The sequence below is a fragment of the Paramormyrops kingsleyae genome, chromosome 6 (assembly GCF_048594095.1).
Source record: "Paramormyrops kingsleyae isolate MSU_618 chromosome 6, PKINGS_0.4, whole genome shotgun sequence".
Classification (NCBI taxonomy): Eukaryota; Metazoa; Chordata; class Actinopteri; order Osteoglossiformes; family Mormyridae; genus Paramormyrops; species Paramormyrops kingsleyae.
Genome location: NC_132802.1, coordinates 26,192,042 through 26,214,648, shown reverse-complemented (window position 1 = coordinate 26,214,648; position 22,607 = coordinate 26,192,042). Strand labels below are relative to the sequence as shown.

General features: G+C 40.7%; 1 protein-coding gene across 4 annotated transcripts in view; it reads right to left on the bottom strand.

Annotated features, from left to right (window-relative positions):
• The window catches only part of kcnk15 (potassium channel, subfamily K, member 15), a 77,436-nt gene extending 60,260 nt beyond the window's left edge, over positions 1-17,176 (bottom strand). For 3 of the 4 annotated variants that reach the window (XM_072713227.1, XM_072713225.1, XM_072713226.1), the window contains exons 1-2: positions 16,887-17,176; positions 15,551-16,401 (exon numbers count right to left, since the gene is read on the bottom strand). In XM_072713227.1, coding sequence (XP_072569328.1) covers positions 15,551-16,401; positions 16,887-17,169 — 1,134 coding nt within the window. In that variant the 5' untranslated portion in view covers positions 17,170-17,176. Of the gene's footprint in view, positions 1-14,863; positions 16,402-16,886 lie in introns of those variants that run through there. The other variant, XM_023838104.2, reaches the window with a different exon arrangement.
• Positions 17,177-22,607: the final 5,431 nt, after the last annotated feature.

The window sequence follows — 22,607 nt, the reverse complement described above, 5'->3', positions numbered from 1 at the left end:
TTTCTGATTGTTTGGTCAGAGACATTCACAGCAGTGGCCAACTGGAGGTCATTTTGTAGGGCTCTGGCAGTGCTCATCCTGTTCCTCCTTGCACCAAGGTGCAGATACCGGTCCTGCTGATGGGTTAAGGACCTTCTATGGTCCTGGCCAGCAGTCCTAGAGTAACCACCCTCTCCTGGAATCTCCTCCATACCCTTGAGACTGTGCTGGGAGACACAGCAAACCTTCTGGCAATGGCACGTATTGATGCACCATCCTGGAGGAGTTGGACTGCCAATGCAACCTCTGTAGGGTCCAGGTATCGCCTCATGCTACCAGTAGTGACACTAACCGTAGCCAAATGCAAGACTACTGGAAAAAACAGTCAGAAAAGAAAAAGGAGGGAAAAATGTCTGTGGCATCCACCTGCTACGTTGCTAAAAATAGCATGCATGATGTTTAGGAGATCATGGACAAATCAGACCATGGCACCCCCTAGTGGTGGGAGCTGCATTGTCTTAGGATGCTGAGCTGCATCAAGAGATCAACTTAACATTACTGATGAAATCACACACTCTGCACCACAGAATGCAACATCTTGAGCAAAAGCTGAAGTAAAACTCAGTCATGTGACACGACAGTGATCCAAATCACAGAAACTAATGAACTGATGAGGATTAAGGATTAAGCAATTGAGTTTGGGTATGGCCGGGACAAATTCAAGAGCTATACCTCTTTGGGACGTTTTGGCAAGAGGTGAGATAAGTCCATGCTTGTAAACCCACAAATGTCAGCATGCACTGAAGCATCCTACATGGGACATTAGGGAACAATACCTCCTCAGTATTGAGACATTGATCAGTGACTTCAAGAGTCACTTGATTGCAGTCATTGCTATTAGAAATAGTGTAGCAACAATGTACTTTTCATCTAATTGGGATCAAGAGCCACCTGAGATATGTGAATGTGCTAAATCATGAACGGATCACCACACTGTGGCAGTTACAGTGCCTTATTGGTATATCATACCGGCTGATCAATACTGTTAATCACAGGCTGGCTTCTATGCTGGCACTGATTAAGACAAATGACCTATCGTGCACCAGCAAAATTCCAGCCAGAGGCAGACTATGGAAAGACAAATTAAAATTCATATGACAATACTTTTTTGTGTCTCGTAGGTGTTGTGACTAATGTTGGATGACCGCATCGTGTTCAAATACATAAAATTCACAATGGAGTGCTTAACAGCCTGCATCAGCAACGCAGATGTGCATCACTTCGGTCCCTTGGCATTTAAAAAGCCACCTTCTATATCACTCAACGATGAGGTGGCATGTCAAGTAGATAATGGTGCTTTTATCTGCATTAATAATAGGACTATTATGTAAATGAGATAATTGCTTTTATTTCACACTAAAGACCTCACAGCTCATGGGATGGCACAAAAAATATAGTTTCTGCTAATGTTTCATTAATTTTTATTTTGTTTTTTGTGAAACTACATGTTTTGTCATTTTCGACAAAGGCCATTTACCCAGATGACGCACTTTGTTCTTAAGTGAAGCATGTAGGAGGAAAATTCTTTCACTACTGACACAACAAAATCCAAGGGCTCAGATTAAAGGCAATAATAAACATGTTTAATGGAAAGAGATTTAGAGTAATTTCAAGAACAGGAATAAAAATCAGCAAGCGCATTTACTGCTTTGGTCAGTCTGAGACCACAGGGGACACTGCCAAGAGACGTTATGCATCTAAATGAGTTTTCACAAGATATGGGAAAATGCAGGCCTCCTCTGGCAGCTAATGTCCTAAGAAAGCTGCTGGAGTCTCAGAGAAGGCAGCCAAAGGAAAAGGGCAGTGGATGAACGCCGGGCGTGCATGCAAAAGAGGACAGAAACACGACCATCCAGTCCCCCTGGAATGATGCACCTGCTAAGCGGTGGAACAACTGAAGCTTAATTAGGAAATTACACAAAACCAAGGCAAACAGACATGCTGAGAAAGTGACAAGGGCTTATGCTCATGCCCTATGTCCAAAAACACAGTCACAGCCTCGAACAAACTCACAAGCTTGATGAACAGCCCCCCCCCCCCCCCCCCCCCCGCCCCGTGTCCATGCCGTAAAAATTAACGCCCATTACAGATTGTCTGGTGGTGGTTCAGTGGGTAGCTCTGTTGCCTCACTCCTCCAGTGTTGGGGGCTTTGACTTCCACCCCTGCTCTGTGTGTCTCTAATATGCATGTTCTCCTCCGCTGTCCTCCAGCCATGCAAAGACTTGCTGTTAAGCTAATTATCATGTCTAAATTGACAATAGCTGGTGTGCCTGTGGTGGACTAGTGTCCCTCCAGGCAGATCCTCAGCCTTGTGTCTTGTGTCGTCTGGGACCGGCTCCAGGTGACCCTTACTAGGGTGGGTGGTTAAAAGATGGATGGATAATAAAAATTTTAGGCAGGTTAAATTGAGGCCAGTTTTACACATGACACTTCTTCATATGTTGGGTGAATCGAGCTTTGAGGAAACCGTCGATTAAAAAGAGGGAAATCCATCATACTGAGGACACGGCAAAGTGGCTGCGCTGATCAGGAAATAACTGATAACTGCTCAGGCCAAATCAATAAAGGAAAAAAACTCTACGTGGCTTAAACATCGGGCCCTCGGGCCACCCTCGTGACGTCTGTTTCTGATTGTTTGGTCAGAGACATTCACACCAGTGGCCTGCTGGAGGTGATTTTGTAGGGCTCTGGCAGTGCTCATCCTGGGAGGTGGCACTTTAATCCTAACCCTGCTTCCCACCCCTCCAAACTCACACCTCTCATTTCATCCCTCAGATTGGCACGGAGGCCTCGGTGCATCAGATGCAGCTTACAAAGCAGCCCCACACGGAATAAGCGCTGAACAAGCTGCTGAGGCCGAAACAGACTGACAGGAGCAACCTGCTGCACTTTGATTGAACTTATCACCTAAATAATGGAAAGAAACTACCTCACACACAGAGCCGCAGAGAGCCTGGGGGACACACTGCTCCAAATGTCTGCTCTGCAGCACAGAATAAGAAAAACCAAGGAAAGAAAACAGAGAAGGAGGCCATTGGAAACATCACTGCCCAAACGTACACATGCCGTGTGATATGGATGCAGCTTAAATCTGTTATTCTTTGTTTATCAACATTTTCCGTCCATTTAACTTCCCAATGCTTGTGTAGGGCAGCTTGGTGTCTATTATATGCAGTTTAAGCCGCATATTTGCATGTTTTTCACATGTCATGCAGGTTTCTTTGCGATTTAAAAACTTAGTTAGGCTTAACTGATCTCTCTAAATTGGCCATAATGTATTACTGGGTGTATGCATGCATATGCCCCCTGTAATGGAGAGTGGCCTGGCACCCCTACCTTATGCTGCCTGGGATAAACTCCAGCATCCCTCCCCCCCAACCCATCACCCAGGCCAGGATAAGTGCGCAGATGTTGGCTGGAGTATCTGGATGAGGTAAAGCAATAGAGATACAGTAGCCTATTGTGCTGGGACCCATTTTATAACTGACTATTTCAGTTACCTTAACTCCTGAGCCAAGTGCCTTTAAGGAAAACAAAGAATATTAATTCCACTTAAAAACAACTTAATTTACATCAATTACTTTTACATGAATGAATATCATGGCACTTCATTTACTTAAATCAGTGAACATTTTATATTTTAAGAAATGTATGTATAAAATGCATATTAAGAACTAATTTGTGCAGGGTTTATGATCATATACCAAACTAGATCAACAATCAAAATGATAATGCAAGAAAAGTAATATTTTCCTCTTCCCATGTTATAAGGATAAATAATGAAGTTAATTTCAAATATTTAAATTAAAGCAGGTCACCGTATTTCTATGCAATTTCAATAATATTTGTATAAACTCATAACTAACTTGCGCGTAAAAGCATATACTAACTACACTGTAACGCAACATATACTAAATATACTGTAACACAAATTACCAGAAAATTTTATTTTGTCTGCAATATCTTTTATTTTTTGCTACAGATATTCTCAGTCATTAACTTGACTAGCTTAATGAAAATGAGCAGTAATTGCAGCTTTCTTTCTCTCCTTAATTAATGCAAGAAGATTATATTAAATAGCCTAATCATTATAACTGTACAAAAACTAAATGTATTCAAGCACGATGAAAGTGTGATATGAATATATATCCATAAGAATCTTTTGTACACTTAAGTTCTTTTAAATTGGGGTTCGTTGTTTTTCACCTCTTCCAAAGCACAGAGTAGCTCTCATATTTAGTTAGGTACTGTGAGTTCACACTGACATGACAATGCAAAGGACAGAATTCAAAGCACCCCCAATGGAAAACAAGGCAGAAATTAAGCCAATAAACGCGCATTAGGATGCAAGACGAGTGCGGGAAGTGTTTGTTATGCAGCTGCCAGACAGAAAAATTACAAGGAGTAAACAGAAAAACAAATTCATTCATGCATAAATGCATAAACGTGTTCATCCATCCGTTCTGTACTGGCACAGCACATCTAATACAGCGCTGAGATGTGGAGGGTGGAGAGGCGGATTGGCCAGTACAGCATGACCATAGGTGTTTACTATGCAAACAAATCACCACTGTACACAACACTGAGAATTTCCCACTTTTAATAAACTATCAATGTGTGTTATTTTTACATCCAGAAGGACTGTTAGCATTTTGTGACTAATTTAATGCCAGTTTGATATCAAGGCATTATGAAGGTGAAATATTAAGTGAAAGCCAACAATCTGACGTTTTTAATGAGTAAAAATGATAAAAAATTACTGTGTCTCATTATATGTGATGGCAAGAACACACGATATTTTGAGTTTTGTCCTAATTATTCTTTAATAATCAGCCAGTGATGAGTTATTGATTTAAGTAAGTTCTGTCGCACACACTTTTCAACCATGAATTCTCACCTGTGTATATAACCTTAGAAGAATTTTCTCAACTTTTTCAACCAGCTCAAAGGCAAGCTGCCCCCTTCAGACAGGATAAAAACTACACACACACACACACACACACACACACACACGTTCATAACCCCCAACAAATAAACAGTGATCAGAAGAAAAATAAGCTTTAAGTAAACACAAGGAAAGGCAATCTCTATGCATGCATTTTTTGGAAGAAAATCATTTTAAAATGTAATTAAAGGCAGTCATTTTGATAGCATCGCAGCAAATCGCAGGCGGTTGAAAAACCTTGCAGGTCTATATGTGGAATTAAACTATTCATGTCTACTCTCAATACTGAATAAGAACTTCATGATTGCTAACTTAAATAGATGTTTCTAGATTGTGCACTCTGTCCAAACAGGATTTAATGTTCCTAGCAAACACACACATACACACACACACAAAAACATTTTCCTCGACATAAGACATGATTTCCATAAAAACAGATTTGCTGCAAAAACAAGAACCTTGGAAGTGGTTATTGAGTTTTTTTATTTGTACGTTCATTCTCCATACCACTTGTGCAGTACAAGGTTGAGGTGAGCTTAGAGCCTATTCTACAGCTAGAAGACAAGGAGCATGACGTGAGACAAGACATCAGTCCTTCACAGACCCCAGGAAGACTACAAACTGTATGGGCAATTTTGGGAAAGCAGGTCATCAAAATCACATGTTTTTCAACCATAGGAAAAAAACTGGGGTATTTAGAGGAGATCCACACCACAGGGGCAGAACAGTTTGTGTGATTTTGGGTTCTACTTTGTCTAGTAAAGGGATGTCAGAAGAGCTGACTATAGCCTGAAGAAAATGGAAATTATATTAAAAAAAAAAAAAAACACAAAATGTTAAGCTGTCAGGTCTAAGCAAATGCAATATTTACCAATGGGAGGCACTTTGTATCTGCCATTTTGTTAAATTAGGGTCCCCAAAGACAGAAGAAAATAATTTATTATTTGTAAAGATTCCCGTAACTTCTGCTTCTTCCCTAGTTATTAAGAACTGCTTGTGACATTTGAACAGTTACAGTTAACGGTATTTTAAATATTTTACACACATATTTGTCTTTGAGATTACAGCCCTTTTTTTTCATCTCCTAATACCTGAAATTTTGATATATCTCTTCTGCTGGAAAATGTTTTTGGCTGTTGTATGATAAGTATCATGGTAGCACTTTATCTGGACAGTCCGCCTACAGAGGATATATAGAGCATCTGTAACATTACAACAACATATTAGTTAAGATTCAACAATTCATATATCATTGGTTGAGTGAGTAGTTAAATTCAATTACGTTATTCTAAGATTATACAGGTACATTCATGAATTGTTACGAATACTCTATATACTGTATATTCTGTTAAACATCTACAGACAGCAAAACGTTGTTGAATCTCAGCTTAGTTGTTGAAATGTTACAAATACTCTGTTAACCCTCTGTATATAAAACAGTGTTACCAGTATCATAAATACCCAGGTAATTCAAATTAAACAGTGGTAGTCCACAAGGATGTTTCTACAGTTTTACTCATCCATCCATCCATCCATCCATCCATTTACTTATCCTGAGCCAAATCATGGACCCTATACCATGTAGCACAAGAGAAATAGTAGGGATGACCCCCCCCCCACCCCCATAGGGATAACATGCAGACTTTCATGGCTATGGCACAACTAATATCCCCAACCTTTTTAAGGCTACCATGCCACTCAATAAGCCACGCACTGCTTCTTGCTGCTAATACTTGCTGCTAAGACTACCCATCAACAAATGATGTTTTCAGTAATGCCCGTTAACCCAAAACGTTTGCCTGTACTTCAAAGGAAAACAAATGATTATAAGAAATTTGACATTCTTCTAAGTTCATAAACTCATAAATTATCCATAAACACGCCACACATCAGTGAAAAAAAAATTCACGGCCATCCTTCATAAAGCAGTGGAGTGTGGATGCATTGAATACGAGACAAAGACAACAAAGAGAGGTGCTTATATAAATATTTCACTTCAACTGACTGAATCTTTTAAATTTACATTGTTTGCCTAATGTGTAATTTAAAATGCTGGGAGCCAAGTATTCTGCCTGTGCTTCCGAAAAATATTTTATGCATAAAACATTGTCTGCATCAATGTAAGAATGCACCGGAAACACTGCCTTCTCTGCTATGGGGATTCTACCTCTATCTCGGTTTCAGTAAAAGGCTGCATGAGTCATAAGCTTCGTGAGACAGGTGACTAGACAGAGACACCTAAAAACAGAAAGTCGTCGATAATGGAGACAGAGGGTTCTCTCTTACCATTAGTCAACTAGAGCAAGTGTCCCAGCAATTGTTGTTCTGTTCCTCATGCACTCCTCAAGGTTTTCTCACATTAAAAAGTTTAATCTGACAAGGGCTGGATCGTGACCTTTTCTTAGAATTTAAAAGCAATGCTGCCCCCTTCTGACATAAGTGTGCACATAATAGTGATTAAAAACAGTGAATGTGGCAAATCAATGTTTATGTCTACTTAGAGGGCCGGTTTTCAACCAGGGGACCGTATGGAGCAGTTGCTGGGTCCCACCCTCCCCAGATTTGAGGATAATAAAATTGTAGCGACTCTGAGTGTATTGTATGCAAATTCCTAGGAAGCAGAGAAAAGCATGCTGGGAGAACTCTGAATGTAATTTGATGCACTTATTTGGTTGATCACTAGTTTTTTTATATATATCTAGCCTGTTTAGTGCTGGTTGTAGTGCAGGACGTGTAATTAGCTAATTATGCGGGTGAGGTTTAAACACACCATTGGTGAGTGCACTAGGCAGATCAGTAGAATCTGGAGGGTGAGAAGTTTTGTCTGAAGAGAGGTTATAAATAAAGTCAGTCAGTCGGCTAAAACAACACATTGCTTTCTGAAACATTGAGGTCGGCCACCTCCTGAAGAAATTAGCCCTTAGCCGCGTATGCGATCAGGCATTTGTGGTAGGGTTTCTAGCTCTGCTAAATTTTAATTTAGGTTAAGAAAACACACTAAAAAACTTTGAAAACTCCCTGCCTTAGCGTTTCACCGTCCAGACAGCTGAGAAACTGCATTTTACTTATTCCGTTTCATATATTCTACTACATCGCTTAATGAAAAGCACAGCTCTGAGAAATACTTAGATACCAGAAGTGAAGAAGATAACGTTTGAAAGATGACATGCAAGGAATGACAATCAACAGTCAAATTTAATTAGTTTAACTTTTAATGGGCAGTACCTTGCATCTTGGCTCAGTTTTCGAAAGTATTAGCGGAACAATAGATTAACTCTTGTTAAGGTTTTGTTAAACTTTGTGTCGAATGAGCGGTTGCTAGAGGCCCGAATGAGGCACATTACCTGCATTGTGAGGGAGCGTCAGTTACGGCACTATGGCCACGTGGCACGTTTCCCTGAGGGTGATCCGGCTCACTGCTGAGGACCCGAGCGGCTGGACCAGGCCAAGGGGACGCCCACGTAACACCTGGCTGCGGCAGATGGATGGTCATTTATGGAGGGTGGGACTGGACCGTGTATCTGGCTGGGGGGTCGCCAGCCGGGATCCCGAGGAGTTTCGCCATGCGGTGGGTGCGGCTACGTGCTCCTCAACCTGAGCTGGCCTGATATTGAAATGCAGTGACTGAATATATTCTAGATGTTTTAATGCACTGTGGTTTTTAATTTTCAACATATGGGAAAATGCTGATTACAAATAAAATATATCTTTTCATTGGGTCGAACTCTGCATGGGATTTTTTTTCAAGACTTAAGATGCCAGAACAAGAGTTTGCAGTCTTGGTGATATAGGCGCCATGTGATTATATTGTCCACTAGAGGTCTCTGTGGCCACAGAAATGCATGATCACCGCACTGCCGGCAGGGCTCATGCTGGACTCTGGTACTTTTAATGCGGTAAATTATGTAACGGGCTAAACATGACTTTTAATTTTACTTTTGGCATTGTTTCTTATTTTTCATTGGGAGAGGAGTAATTTAGGTTGTAAAATATCAGTGATATGTCATACATAAAGATATATCAGAAATCAACAATATGATTAATCTACTGAAACAAAAAAAAACTCATTCAATCATTTCCGCTGACAATGACCAACACAGACATCCATGTAACTGACTTAAATGAACGTGAGATAATTTGAAAAATCTGTCTCCTTCTTTATCACCATGTGTCATTTAACACAGGATTTCCTTTAAAGAGCGTTTCCAAGGAAACGGGTTTCGACTGCTGCTTATGCATGGTTAACAGTGGATGCGATATTTAGTACAGTCAGGTGACCTCCCGGAGAAGCATTTAAGAGTCAAGTGGATTACATCAGTGTTTTTCATTATGTTTTTATGTTTTCAAATAAGCAAATGAATTATTTTATATCACTGGTACAAAAATCCAACCAGTTTAAACACTATAAGTATCGTTAGCTCATAAAAAGCAGACATAATACATGTTTAAAGGTGGTGAACTTCAGAATTTCGGAATAAAAACAAAGGCAAAGCAGAAAATTACAGGCTGTTGTTTTTAAAAACAGGTAAAAGATTATTTCATTATGTAATTATAAGTACAGCAACACGGTAAAAATATACAGGTCACGTACATCTGCTTTCAGGACAGAACCTACTACCAAATATTCTCTTGCAATGTTCCAGATTTCAGCTACTGATTCTTGTACAATGCCATCACTTATTAGTTACAGTCACATCTCTACTGCAAGACAATTATCGTTAACTCAAGTATCTCCAAATCATTCAGCAGCATTAATAAACGCAAAGCCAAGATATCTGTTGATCATTCATTGACATCTTTGCGAACCTTTCATTTTATTTTTAGCATCATATGTATGAATAATTGTTATACCGTACATGCTTGAATTATTAAAAGTCAGCTCTAAAAGTTAATCTGCTCATGGGATACATGAATGAATGCAGCAGTCTGTGGCTGCTGACTGTATTCCTGTGCTGTTGCTGTGTCCATGCAACTTGCATGTTCTCTCCATTCATCATGGGTTTCCTTTGGATTTTCCAGGTTTCCACCTGCAGTCCAAAGACAAGCTTTCAGACTAACTGGGACCAAGAAATTGTGTGTAGTATGTGTGTCCCCTGCGGTAGATTCACATCGTGTTTACGCTGTACATCTGCCTGCTGCTTTGTGCTGCCTGGGACAATCTGCAGGCCCCTCTGTGACCTGTCCATGATAAGTGGTTGGAATTTTATGCTCTGTGTGTGGAGTTCGCACGTTCCCCATGCTGTACAACAGGGTTGACGACTTGGGTCAGCAGGCTGGCGTGAGATTTTCAATATACATGTATGTAACAGTTTTATTGCCTTCTAAATAGTCTGTAGTGGTTGCAAACTACCCCGATGCTTTTAATTTAGCTTATTTTAGGTTTATAATGAATAATATTATAATGCGATGTAAACTTGCAGTAAGACTTCTTGCATGATCGTGAATGTCTGAAAGCGTGAGTGTCACGCCTGATGCATGAGAGCTGGCAGCCCAGCTGCAGGATTCCCCTGCAATCCAAAAATGTCAAGTTAGACTGTCTGGCATCTCTAAATATGTGAGTGTGAGTGCATCCCCATGGTATCCCATGACAACAGGCTACCTAGCATAAGATTCAGGTTTTCCGTAACACTGTACTGCATCAGTGGTTGGAACATGGATGGTTCTGGATGTGGGAAAGGACTGAAAGTTTGCAGTTCAAGTCCATGCGGAGAAAGATACTTATCAGTAGGGCTGGGTGATAAAACTAATGATAATAATTGTGATATAATTTTCCTTGATGTCAATGCAACAAAAGCTCCATGCAAGTTCGATGTAATCTAAGAGCCGACACATTTTGCATCACAATGGAATGATGTCACTTTCTCCGTGACTGCTTGTCAGAATCGACAATAGAGCACAAGTGCAGACACAAGCGTAAAGACACAAACCGGGAGATTTACTGAACAAATAAGAGAATGCAATAGGCCAGGTAGACAGACGAAAGACAACAGTCAGAACAACAGAATAACTCGCAAGGAGAGCAGGTAAGTCCAAAGCAACCCATCCAAAAAGGGTAATCCCGCAAAATCCAAAAGTCCACAAAGAAATTTAGTCCACAAGACATCCACCCAGTAATAATCCACAGAGAATTCAAAAATGCTAGGAAGAATGCAAGTGGTGATGTTTGTTGGGACTGACTAAAATAACCTGTTTTCTTCTACCTCTGATCTGTGAAATATGAAATGCTGTTTGGCAAGTGTTTGTCACGTTCTAACGATAAAGAATAGCTTAAAACCACAATTAACCGCCTGGTTTCAGAAATTTCAGAAAAAATTATTTGATATTTATCGTGAGAATTATTGATCTTGACTGATATGAAAAACTTTATCATGGTGACATTTTTTGCCATATCACCCAGCCCTACATATCAGGTAAAAATGTTTAACCGCAATGCAAAGTGTCCCAAATCAAGAGCAATGTTTAAAGAAATGCAAGACTAAACAGATCAAATCATTTAATAATATCTTTCATTTTATAAATAACCCTAAATACATGGCAGAAGTCTTATTCTATTGTTTAAATAATGGATTGGTATGTTTACAAGCATGTACTTTACTATTTGAGTGATATGATAGTGAATGAACTTAAAATGGTTGCACTGTCCACTATGATTGAGTCCACGACAAAAATGCAGAAAAATGGGTTTTAAAATAAAAGATGGACAAGATGCTAAATTTGAGCCTCGTCACCCACTGTAAGGAAAATTGTGCAGAGCTTTCTGAAATTAATCTGAGAAAGGCTTAAATAAAAGGAAAAAATATAGTCCAAAAAAAAGTGCAAAAAAAAAGTGATTAAAAATCACTATAGTCTTGCACTGAATAATCAGCATCAGCACACCTGGGTGGTGTTTTTCGTACATGGATTACTCGTTTAGCCGGATGTAATTGTTGACAATTTGGCATGATCCTGGATCTGTCAGTTTTTCGAAACTCTTGCTGGATGTGTTGTCATAGCAGCACATCCAAATCCTCAAACCTGTTCGGAGCAGGTTTGTTCTGTGTAAACAAGGGTTAGCTCATACACTTCATCAGTGTCTGTGCATGGAAATCAAGGCCTCGCCATTCATGGATGAGCGACCAATTGAAATCAGTGCGCAAATAATAAGAAGGGAATTTCAAATTGAGAGGATTGGCAAGATCCTTTATTGTTGCCGGATGATATTCTTTTTGAAAGATACCGCTTCAGCCGAGATGGAATATTATATCTTAAAGATTTATTACCTCCATATAGTAGAGGTCCAACCAGGCGAAGTCGAGCTCTCACAGCCACACAGACAATGTGCGTCGCCTTCAGATATTTACAAGCAGCATTTTTTTGTATACTGTAGGCGATGAGGAAAATATATCAAAGGGTACAGTTTGCCAGGCAGTCTGTTTGGGCCTGAAATATTTCCTTCGGGTTTTCAGTGTTTTTCCCAGACCAGTGTGAGTCCAGGCAATTAAAGAGGCGTTTTATGCCATTGAAGGTAATGTACAGTATATGCAATAAAATTACAGTTCTATAAAGAATTTAAAAATCACACTAATATTCTCACTACCCAGAATTTCCAAAGGTTTTGTCTGCCTTAGCTTCAAAAGGAATGTTTTATAAATGTTAAAGATTTCCTACATTTCATATACATAAAATTAACAAACACACACACACATATATATGAATGAAATGTTGTGTTTACCAGTTTGAAGTATATTTTTGTACTTCACTTTAACTTGTTCCCATGTCCTGCATGATTGTGCTTGTATTTGATCTGTAATTATGACACAACAATAAAGAAAAATTGGAAACGTAATACTACATTCAAGTGACAAATACAATAACTAAAAACTAATTTGTTGGACACTTTTTGCCATCCATCTTTTCTGGTTTGGGCCGCTTTTGATGTGTTTCCTTTAGTACACATTAAATCTTTGAACTCATCATACCCCTCTAATAAAAGGTCCTGCTGGGATTGCGTGAAAAATTGCGGCCTGTTTTTTGACATTTTCTGGAAGCCAATGAGAGACTTGCCGATCAAGGTTTCTAAACTCGATATATATGGGCTTTTCAAGCAGCGCAATCATCTACTACACAGCTGCCTTTGAAATACCCACTTATCCCAGATGAGTTTCACCGGCATTAACTCATCCAATATGTGGCATCTGATCTCGGATGATTTAAGCGACGTACAGAAAATACCCCCCTGCGCTCTGCCTTCTGAAAATGTGCATCAACTTTTAAAACAAACTAAAATGAGCTATAATGATTTAGGGCCCACACATTTCAGTTTACTCAAAAAAACAACAGCAAAAGCTGAGGGCTACAAAATGAAAATGCTACATTACAAAGTATCATTTCCTAGTTTTGGATTTTTGTGCTGCACAGTCACAACCAACTTACATATACCATAAAAATGGTTCACGTTGAAAGATAAGGACAAATCATTCACTACATAAATATCCAACAAAAATGTATACATGCCAAACCACATATGTGCTGTTTTCATTGTGGTTGTAGCGTCAGTAATGTTATCCTGTTCAAAAAGCACAGGATTCATATTTCAGATCTATGACAAAGTTTCAGAACCTCACAACATTCTGCCTCATTTTATTTCTTTTGTGCTGCTTACTGCATATTATAACTTATATATATAAGGAAACAGTGACCTTCAAGGTTCTCGCTGCAAATGTAAACATGAATGCAGTTTTATTGGTCCAGAATGTTCTCTATGCCTAACTGAAACTTTTAAATGAAGAATGAGAATTCTTGTAACAACTCTCAAGCTTTTAATCAATTAACTGAGCTGAACATGACTCTGTGCATAACAAAGATTTAAAAAAAAAACTAATTGTTATTACAGTTATTTTTAAAGAAACGGAATGAATCTAAATAATGGCAAAAAAAAAGGTTTCATGAATTAAGACATCTGGAATGTGTAGAAAGAACTTTTAAATTATACAGTTGCTGAAATACAGTCTGTTTTTTAAGGTACATTATAAAAGCATGAATTAAAAATATGATCTCATTCCTAGCATGCACCAAAAAACATAAATGTAAAATGTAAAAAGTTGTTCTTTATATTTTGAATGAACTATGGTTTAATAGGTTGCAGAGTTAGTGACACAAGATCTTGTTTAATTGAAGTACAGACAGAAGTTGAAGCTGCCAGTGATACTGTATTCCTTACCATGCAACTAGATGCAGCTGTTAACATTTTAAAATTTACCTTCAATTTTTTTTTTACATATAATCTGTTTTACTTTTCAGACTAATACTTATATTTTTAGACCTGATACTTATAATTCATACCAGTACTGCACATCGCAGTGTTTGATGTCTGCTGGATAGTGTGGCTTTTACAGCCTGTGTTGCCTGATTTAAGTAATTATCTGTATGGAAAGACTCATGACCTTTGTCATGGCTGCTAGTAAAGTGAGCAATAAACTGCATTTTGTAAAAGCTCCAAGCCCGCAAGGACCAGGGCTGGGCAACTCAGACTGATAATGAATTATTTTATTGCTATGTATCTACAGACACTTAGTGGATATATCCTTGAAAGTCCACATTGTGGGCATAGAACTGTGGTTTCACCTGCCTTACAGGCCTTGTTTCTGACATAACATTTAAATATGCAAGCTTTGAAATTTTATTGCCAATATCTATTATTCCTCTACCAGCAGTGCCTGTTAACACTTGGTAGTTTCTCTTGGATATAAAATGCACGAGGTAAAAACATGATTATAGTGAATGGGGCACTTTTTTAGTTTACTGCCAAATAAACAACGTTTTCACACTCAGACAGAGGCATTGCAAAGGATGATTCCAGGGCTCCTGAGTGACAGGAGCCCTAAAAAAATTGGGAACAAAATTGTATTAATGTTGGTTGGGGGACCAAAATGATATGTTTTCATGGGGCCCGAAATCTCTAGCAGCACCCCTGCACCAAAAGCTGTCTGCCACATGTCAGTGTCTGAGGCTAAATTAATCACTGTAGTAAAATGGTACAAAAGGACCATTCAAAAATAATAATTTGTATATCATCCATCAATTGAGCTTTGATTGAAGCAAAAACTCTGCCAAGATTGTGGAATATTGCGCAGTTTACATGACCACAATCAAGAGTTTCAATTCTTAGCTTCAGGATAATTTCAAGGTATTATAATAATATAAAATTAGCTTAATCTCTCATGTGGCTGTGCCAAGAAACAAGCAGTAGTTCACCACGTGATCAAAGGAGCAACCAAGTTAGCTATTATTAATAATAATGATAATAATATAATTTCATTGACATTTACAAGAACTTTGACAATGCCTTTGAGCAGTAAAATAGCATTGGTTGTTGCCGATAACTGTACTGTTGTCAATCATTGGAAACCTGTGTAAATAGTGCTACATCATTTTGTACATAATGTTCTCTGAGCAAACATTGCTGTTACGTAGAAAAATACAGTATCCGATTTGTACGTGTACGTGCATGTGAACAAATTAAATCGACTTCCTTCGTGCAAAAGGAAAGTCCCTGAAATGTAGGAGTTCAGGATTCATGGTTCTTACTGCGGAAGACAGAGCAGTGCTGTCTTTGGTGCTGCAAAGGCTTCCCTCAATACTGTAGGAGATGGAGTTGTAGTAGACAGAGTTGGTATGGCAGCCCATATGCTTGTGGTGCACAGGAGGGGGGCTGTCACAGGCACCCAGGTGGTAGCACATGCAGGAGCAGAGTGACCTCATGCGGGATTCAGGCTTAGAGGGGTGTGGCCCTGGGGAGACCTCCTGCTCCTCGGCCATTGATGGGATCAAGTTGGTGTGGCTGGTGCCTTCCTCCATTGGCAGAAAGAGGGAACTCCTGCTATGACCATCCTCCCCCATGGTCAGAGTGATCATATCCCTCTGTCTCCTCAAGGATGCCCGCTCCTCTGCATCGCGCCTCTCATCCTCCGTGTTCAGGGTGAGGAAGCGCAAGACCACAAGGTTCAGGAAAGCCCCGATGACTGTCAGCCCAAGCAGAATGTACATGAAGCTGAAGGCCACATATGGAGGCTTCTCTTGGAGGTCCTCCTTCTTCTGAAGGGCCACTAAGTCTCCAAAACCAATGGTGGTGAGTGTGATGAAGCAGAAGTAATATGCATGGAAGAACGTCCATCCTTCAAAGTGGGAAAAGGCGGCAGCTCCAATGCACAAGGTTCCAATGCAGGACAAGAAGCCCACCAAGACCATGTTTTCCATGGAGACCTCAGTCTTTCTCATGTGCAGGCACTCCTTAACTTTCTTTAGCAGGAAACGTACGAAGGTGTTCATTCTCTCACCAAGACTTTGGAACATCACAAGTGTCAAAGGGATGCCTAGAACTGCATAGAACATACAGAACAATTTTCCTGCATCCGTACCAGGAGCCGAATGTCCATAACCTGCAGAGGCACACAACAAGCAATGTTCGGGTGACTGATGAACATCTATTTATTTATCACTTTTGTCCAGTGTGACATACAAATGAAGATCAGAGAGTAGGATCAGCGTGCATCTATGGAGCAATTGGGGATTAGGGCTTTCCTCAAGGGCTTGATGGTGATATGAATGCACAGCCAGCCACAGGATTTAAACCAACAACCTTCTGGAAAGGGTGACACAATCCTAACCTGCTGATCTACACATCACTTCTTCATTTTTAGGCACATGTATGCAGGATACATTTTTCATGTATTGATCAAGTATTAAATTGTATTGGTATTTGAAATTTCTATAGGACTGCTTTTAATTAATTTTATTATTCGAATAGCATGGCTTTATTAATAAAAAAAAATAATGCAATAAATTATACCGTTTTAATTCATAATACTCAAACATCTAACGAGAAGTCCCTTCAGAAGAACAAAAAGTAAAAAGCGAAACTTACCTATTGTGGTAATGACGGTTATAGCAAAATAAAACGATCCCGCGAATTTCCACTGCCTGCCGGCCCGATGTGGTTCCGCTTGCAGGACTACCCGCTCTATCTCTTTATAGTCGACTTCAGAAAAGCGATATTTCTTCCTCATCTCGTTGCGCTTCTGTTCCAGGATTTTTTTCATGGAGCTCTCGGAATCGGATTCCAGCGCATCAAAGACAGCGGCGCCCACCAGAAGGTAGGAGAACATGCAGAGGATCAGAGAGACGGTGCGGACGTTCTGCTTCTTCATCGCAGCATAAGGCGGACTGGAATGGGACTGGAGAGGAGTTGGGTGGAAACAGGTGGCGCAATTTGCTGCATCAGCGACGTGTTAAACTGTAAAACTGAGACAGGCTGGGAATTCAGCTTGAGAAGATAAATGGAGACGAATCGAGTCTAAAAAATGCCACTTTCATATACAAATGTTTAAAATAAATAAAGCGACACATAGCTGTTAATATATGCGGTGTTAAAAATGAAATATAGTTTAAAAAGCATACTAAATATACTTTAGTAGACGAATTTATGTTTTATGTAGTTTATTATTATAATATTATACTAATTATAATATGTTTATGTTATATTATGTCATAATAAGCTTTGAGGTATTTTTGGAGTGAGATAGGCATATACATACAAACACATGTACATATGTGCATATCATTAAATTATCGTGAACCCTAACGATGGAAGCAGGTCTTTATGCGGTTAATTTGTACGGTTTTTCGCTAATTTTTCATCGATAAAATGTAAATGTCAAGCTTTCGACGTTTCATTAATTAATGGCACGTTACTCAAACCCAGCAGTAAAGTTCCAGGTAAGAACCAAAAGATTTATATCTAAAATTCTTTAACTCCTTCGTTGGTACATTAATTTAATAATACAAGAAAAGAAAGCAGGCCTACAGAGCACCAAAACATCACATTTTGAAAGTGCAAATTAGAAGCTACAGCCTTCCTTAATAGGTAGATAAGTAAATACAAAGCCATTTTTAGCTGCTAATACAGACATGAGAAATCTGCTGGCTACTTGTCTTATCTGCAGGCTTCCAGAAGGCAGTTAATTCATAGTATTGTGAATTGTGCAACCATTGCCAGCTGCCTCGCAGAGCCGAATCAGCAACAGAAAGGACAACTGCGTGCAGTTAATAGCCTTCATGACAATTTCACCTTTTAGGTTTTAAACCTAGAGGTTCCCATTTACTGTGGAACTTTTACTAAATATTACATAAAAATGTATAGTATATATGCTTACACCAAGGACGTAACACCTAGACGCAGAAGTATGAAAGGTTAAAGATGTATGTCAAAGATCCAATGCCACACTAACGGGCGCTGACTTGGCTGCTGGCCTTGGTGCTGAATGTTTTCATCTGGGATTTTTTTTTTAGCACTCTGTCAATATTGAGTGAGAGCGGTCATGTGGTCACACATTAACTTTGCTTCTTCGAGTAGCCGAATGACGAAGGGCGATTGCATTTATGTAACTCCCCAACTGCTTCCTAGCAGTGGCATGGCCAGAAATCGCAGGTGGGCCAGAATGAAAGAGGGTGGCCCACACAATCCAATATAGCACAACAGCATTTACAGCTCATCGCAAACGTGTTCTGCTATGTGTCGGCCTGTTTTGTCAGCATCGTACTCGCATCCCTCAACAGAAATAAAAATCAAAGCAATCCGCTCTGTTCAGTTGCTACAACAAGACACCATAAACAGAGTCTGAATACGCGCCTCACAACAGATGTAGGGACAAAGAAAACAGCTTCACACACACAGACCGCTTAAAATATTAAGCAACAAAGCCAAGCCGTGTTATATAATAAATTTGCAATGCCCAGCCATAGTCCATCCACAATGTAAAGTTCTGAAATCTCACTCTAACACAAAAAGATATTTCTAATCTTCAATGATTTTATTGCGCTTCAGTGGTAAACTGCTTTTTATTGACTACCACAGCCATCGCTGTGCTCTGAAAGTTTTGCAGACTACTGCAAAGAAGAAAATTTTAGGCCTACCTTTGATGTCTTCCTGGAGTTAATCCATAATTTAAAAATATTAGCTAACAATATATTTCACACTGAAGTTCAGGAACTTATGTCCTGGTTCCAAGTTCCTGGGTCATCTCAAACTTCTGGAGTTCCTGGCCACTTTTGTGTGTTGTTTTCCTTATTTTATGCTAAATAAGCATGGGTAAGACAAAAAGCTCGTAGGTGAAACTTCATACGTGTAATTTCATACGAAACTACACCGCCACACCAAAACAATGTAAGATCTTATTGCGGGAATTGATAGTTATCAAAACTGGATACAGCCTTTTATTTGTATTTCGTTTTTAGGACAAGTGACATCTTTATAATTCATCATTAAATCTATCTAGCAGATTGATCCTTCATTTTCCACAGAACAAAAAAACGATGTAACGTTATCCCACTAATAAAGAGCTGGCAAGTTTCACCATTAGACAAATGTAGGCCTATATATCACTTATCGATCAAATTTTCCGACACAGAAATGTAGAAACACAAACAAAAAGGTATTCAATAATGTATTAAATGTAACTGACATACAAAAATAATTCTATTTGCTCAATTTTTTCTCCATTACTTCTATCTTTTTTCCCCCGACACTTCCGAGTTACGCTGGTGCTTGCAGTTGCCGAATCAGCAAGCCTTGGCTGTAAGCGCCTCCCCCGTAGCTTGTGTTCGAGTCTGGAGTAGGTATTGAAAAATGGGTCTGGAATTGTCACTATCGTGCGATGGGTGAGCAAGCAGGGTACGGGAAAGCAAGATCGGTGAGACGGAAATCCAAAGGACGTGGTTAATTCAGGGCGGACAGGTAACCACACAGTACAAACATTAATGACAGACCTGGGGAAACAGACTTGAACGCAGACTAAATACTGGACATGACCTCAGAATAAACGTAAGACAGCTGATACGATGGGAATTGACATGGGGTTAACGAGGTGGACGCGGTCCACAAGAGGGCTGGACGGAGGGACGTGACAGGAATGGCCTCTGAGGAACTACAGTCAGACTGAGTTCCTGTAGTGGGAACACGACAGAAGTTCCTGGTTCTGGAAAATGGTTCCTGCCGTGGGAAAGCACCTAATAATAGCAAATTTGTGACAAAAAAACAGCCAATTTGATTGGTGGGCCTAGGCAAAAAGTAGCTACGCCCATGCTTCCTAGTATAACAAGGTCATTCTGGGAGGCAAATCAAAACAAACAAGGATGTCATTATAGTGTTTGTGATTGTGGCTTCTGATTGTATAGCAAATGCACACAGTGAACAGAGGATACCCTTTGGTATTGTTACATGATTAGTAGTAATCATACACACATAATCATACACGCACACACACACACATATATATGAATACAGTATATGAATTTATGTGTGTGCGTGCATATATATAAGTGTGTGTCTGTGCGTGTGTGTGTGTATCCATCCATCCATTTTCTATACCCGTTTCTTTGGAGCCCATCCTGGAGGAGGCTACGGACTACGAGCAAGTTAATAAAAGCAAAACTTCCATATTAAAAGACCTGTCATCTCCATCATCAACCATAACCCACTAGCTCATCACATTGGTGTCAGAAGTGGGATTGCAAGTCATCGATTAAATTGACAAATTAATCTAAAAGCTGTAGAGGATCAAGACTGCAAGATGCTGTGGAAATGAAGGAGTAGCAGCAGCTCAAAGGGGCCCCAGGAACTGAGCACTATGCCTTTCCAGGGCGACCTGATGGATATAGCACACCTTGCCTACAGCACTGCCCACACCAGGCAGAAGAAAAAGCCCCAGCTCCACGGAAAGATAGCGGAAGCGGGACGGAGACCACCATAAAGCTTCCTTGCTACAGTGGGATGGGGGCCCTGCAGCCTAACCTCACCCAGGTGCACCTCAAAGCGTGGCACAGTGACTAGCCCTCCACTGAAACAGTGATACATCTAGCATATGGAAGGGGGATACTCAAGGTCCTCCTCATCCTGCCACTGGACAAACAGTGAGACTATGCAGCCCTGGTCACAACATTAGAACACTGCATATTCGTAGCTGTCCAAAGAGGCCATGAGGGGAGAGCTGGTAAATCGGCAGAGACAGAAGAACAAGACTCTGGATACGATCACTGTAGACTTCCAAAATGAGTCCCAACAGGGTTGAAGAGCAGCCAGTGCAAGTGATCCTCCCACACGGAGTCATGGCAGCGGTGTCACCCACCATTCATCGTGCCCTTCAACCACTGTGGAGATGTCGGGCATATCGCTAGGTACTACCCAGTCGCAGCCATTCAGCATGGGCATTATAGCAGGGCAGCAGCACCAGTTAAGGGTGCTACTGGACAGGCACATTGACATCTTCTTTGCCCAAGAGATGAGTGCAGTCCAACCGCATTCATCTAGAATCAGATTGATAACAGAGATGCTCCGCCCATCCAGCTGCAACCTCACTTGTTAGTTCTTACGAAACATCAGGTAGTGGAGCAAAAGACCCAGGAGATGGTGGCAGCAGGAGTAATCAAGCCTTCTGGCAGTCAATGGGCTCCACTGGCAATCATGGTGAGGAGGAAGGATGGGATCTTGGCACTACACCCTTGTGCACTACTGGTGCCTGAACACTGAGACCCAGAGGGATTAAAACCTGCTGCTCCAAATTGACAATGCAATGGACCATAACTCAGGGTCAACATGGTTTACCTCCTTAGATATTATCAGAATGGTCTGAGGATTGTGCCACTGCTTTCGAATGCCTTCACCAAAACCTCAGTTCTGGCATACCCTGACCCAGTACTCACCTTCACTTTGGATATAGATGATAGCCACAAGGGTGTTGACATGGCATTGGACAGACGGGGTGTCAGGATGAGAACTATTGCTATTTTCGTCTCAACTTCTATGGGCAGTGCTTCCACCGACTATGCATCCCTTATGAAGTTATTGAGTTTCCATAATCCTGTGGGACAGCTGGCATGCTGGCTGGTGGTCCTCCAGGGGTATGACTTCAAGGGTCATTACAAACCCAGCAGGCTCCACTGCCATGCCAGTGCCTTGTCTCATCACCCCTGGAAGACAGACGACTGTTGCCACATTGAGGAGCACTGTAAGAGGTGGATTGTGGTGGCAGCAGTGTAGGAGGACATCAGCGATGAGGGATTGGAGGCTGTCAACCACGAGAGGTTGCAGGTGGAGCAGATGGGGGACCCGGTGCTGACCCAAGTCAGCGGTTTGCTGCAGGCGGGGAGGTGGCCAGAGCGGAAGGAGATATTCACCTTTGACCTGGAGACCAAGACCCTCTACTCACAGTGGGGGGCCCTGAAGGAGCATGATGGACTGCTGTACTGGTACTGTCAGTTCCTGGATGGTGAGAGGTACCTGCTCCCGGTGCTGGTGCCTCAGAATCTCAGTCCCAAAATCCTGAAGGTGGTGTACAGCCCTAAGGGAGCCAGGTATTTTGCAGTGGCAAAGACGTTGAGGAAGCTGTGGTGCCACTTCTACTGGCCCAGCTGCTGTCAAGACACAGTGCTGTTCATGCAATGCTGTGACATGTACACCAGCCAGAAGAGCCCAAGCCAACAGTTCAGAGCACCAATGCAGCAGCACCAGGTGGGGGTGCTTATGGAGAGTGTCAGGGTAGATGTCCTGGACCCCTTTCCCCTTAGTGACACCTAGAGCCATGACATACAA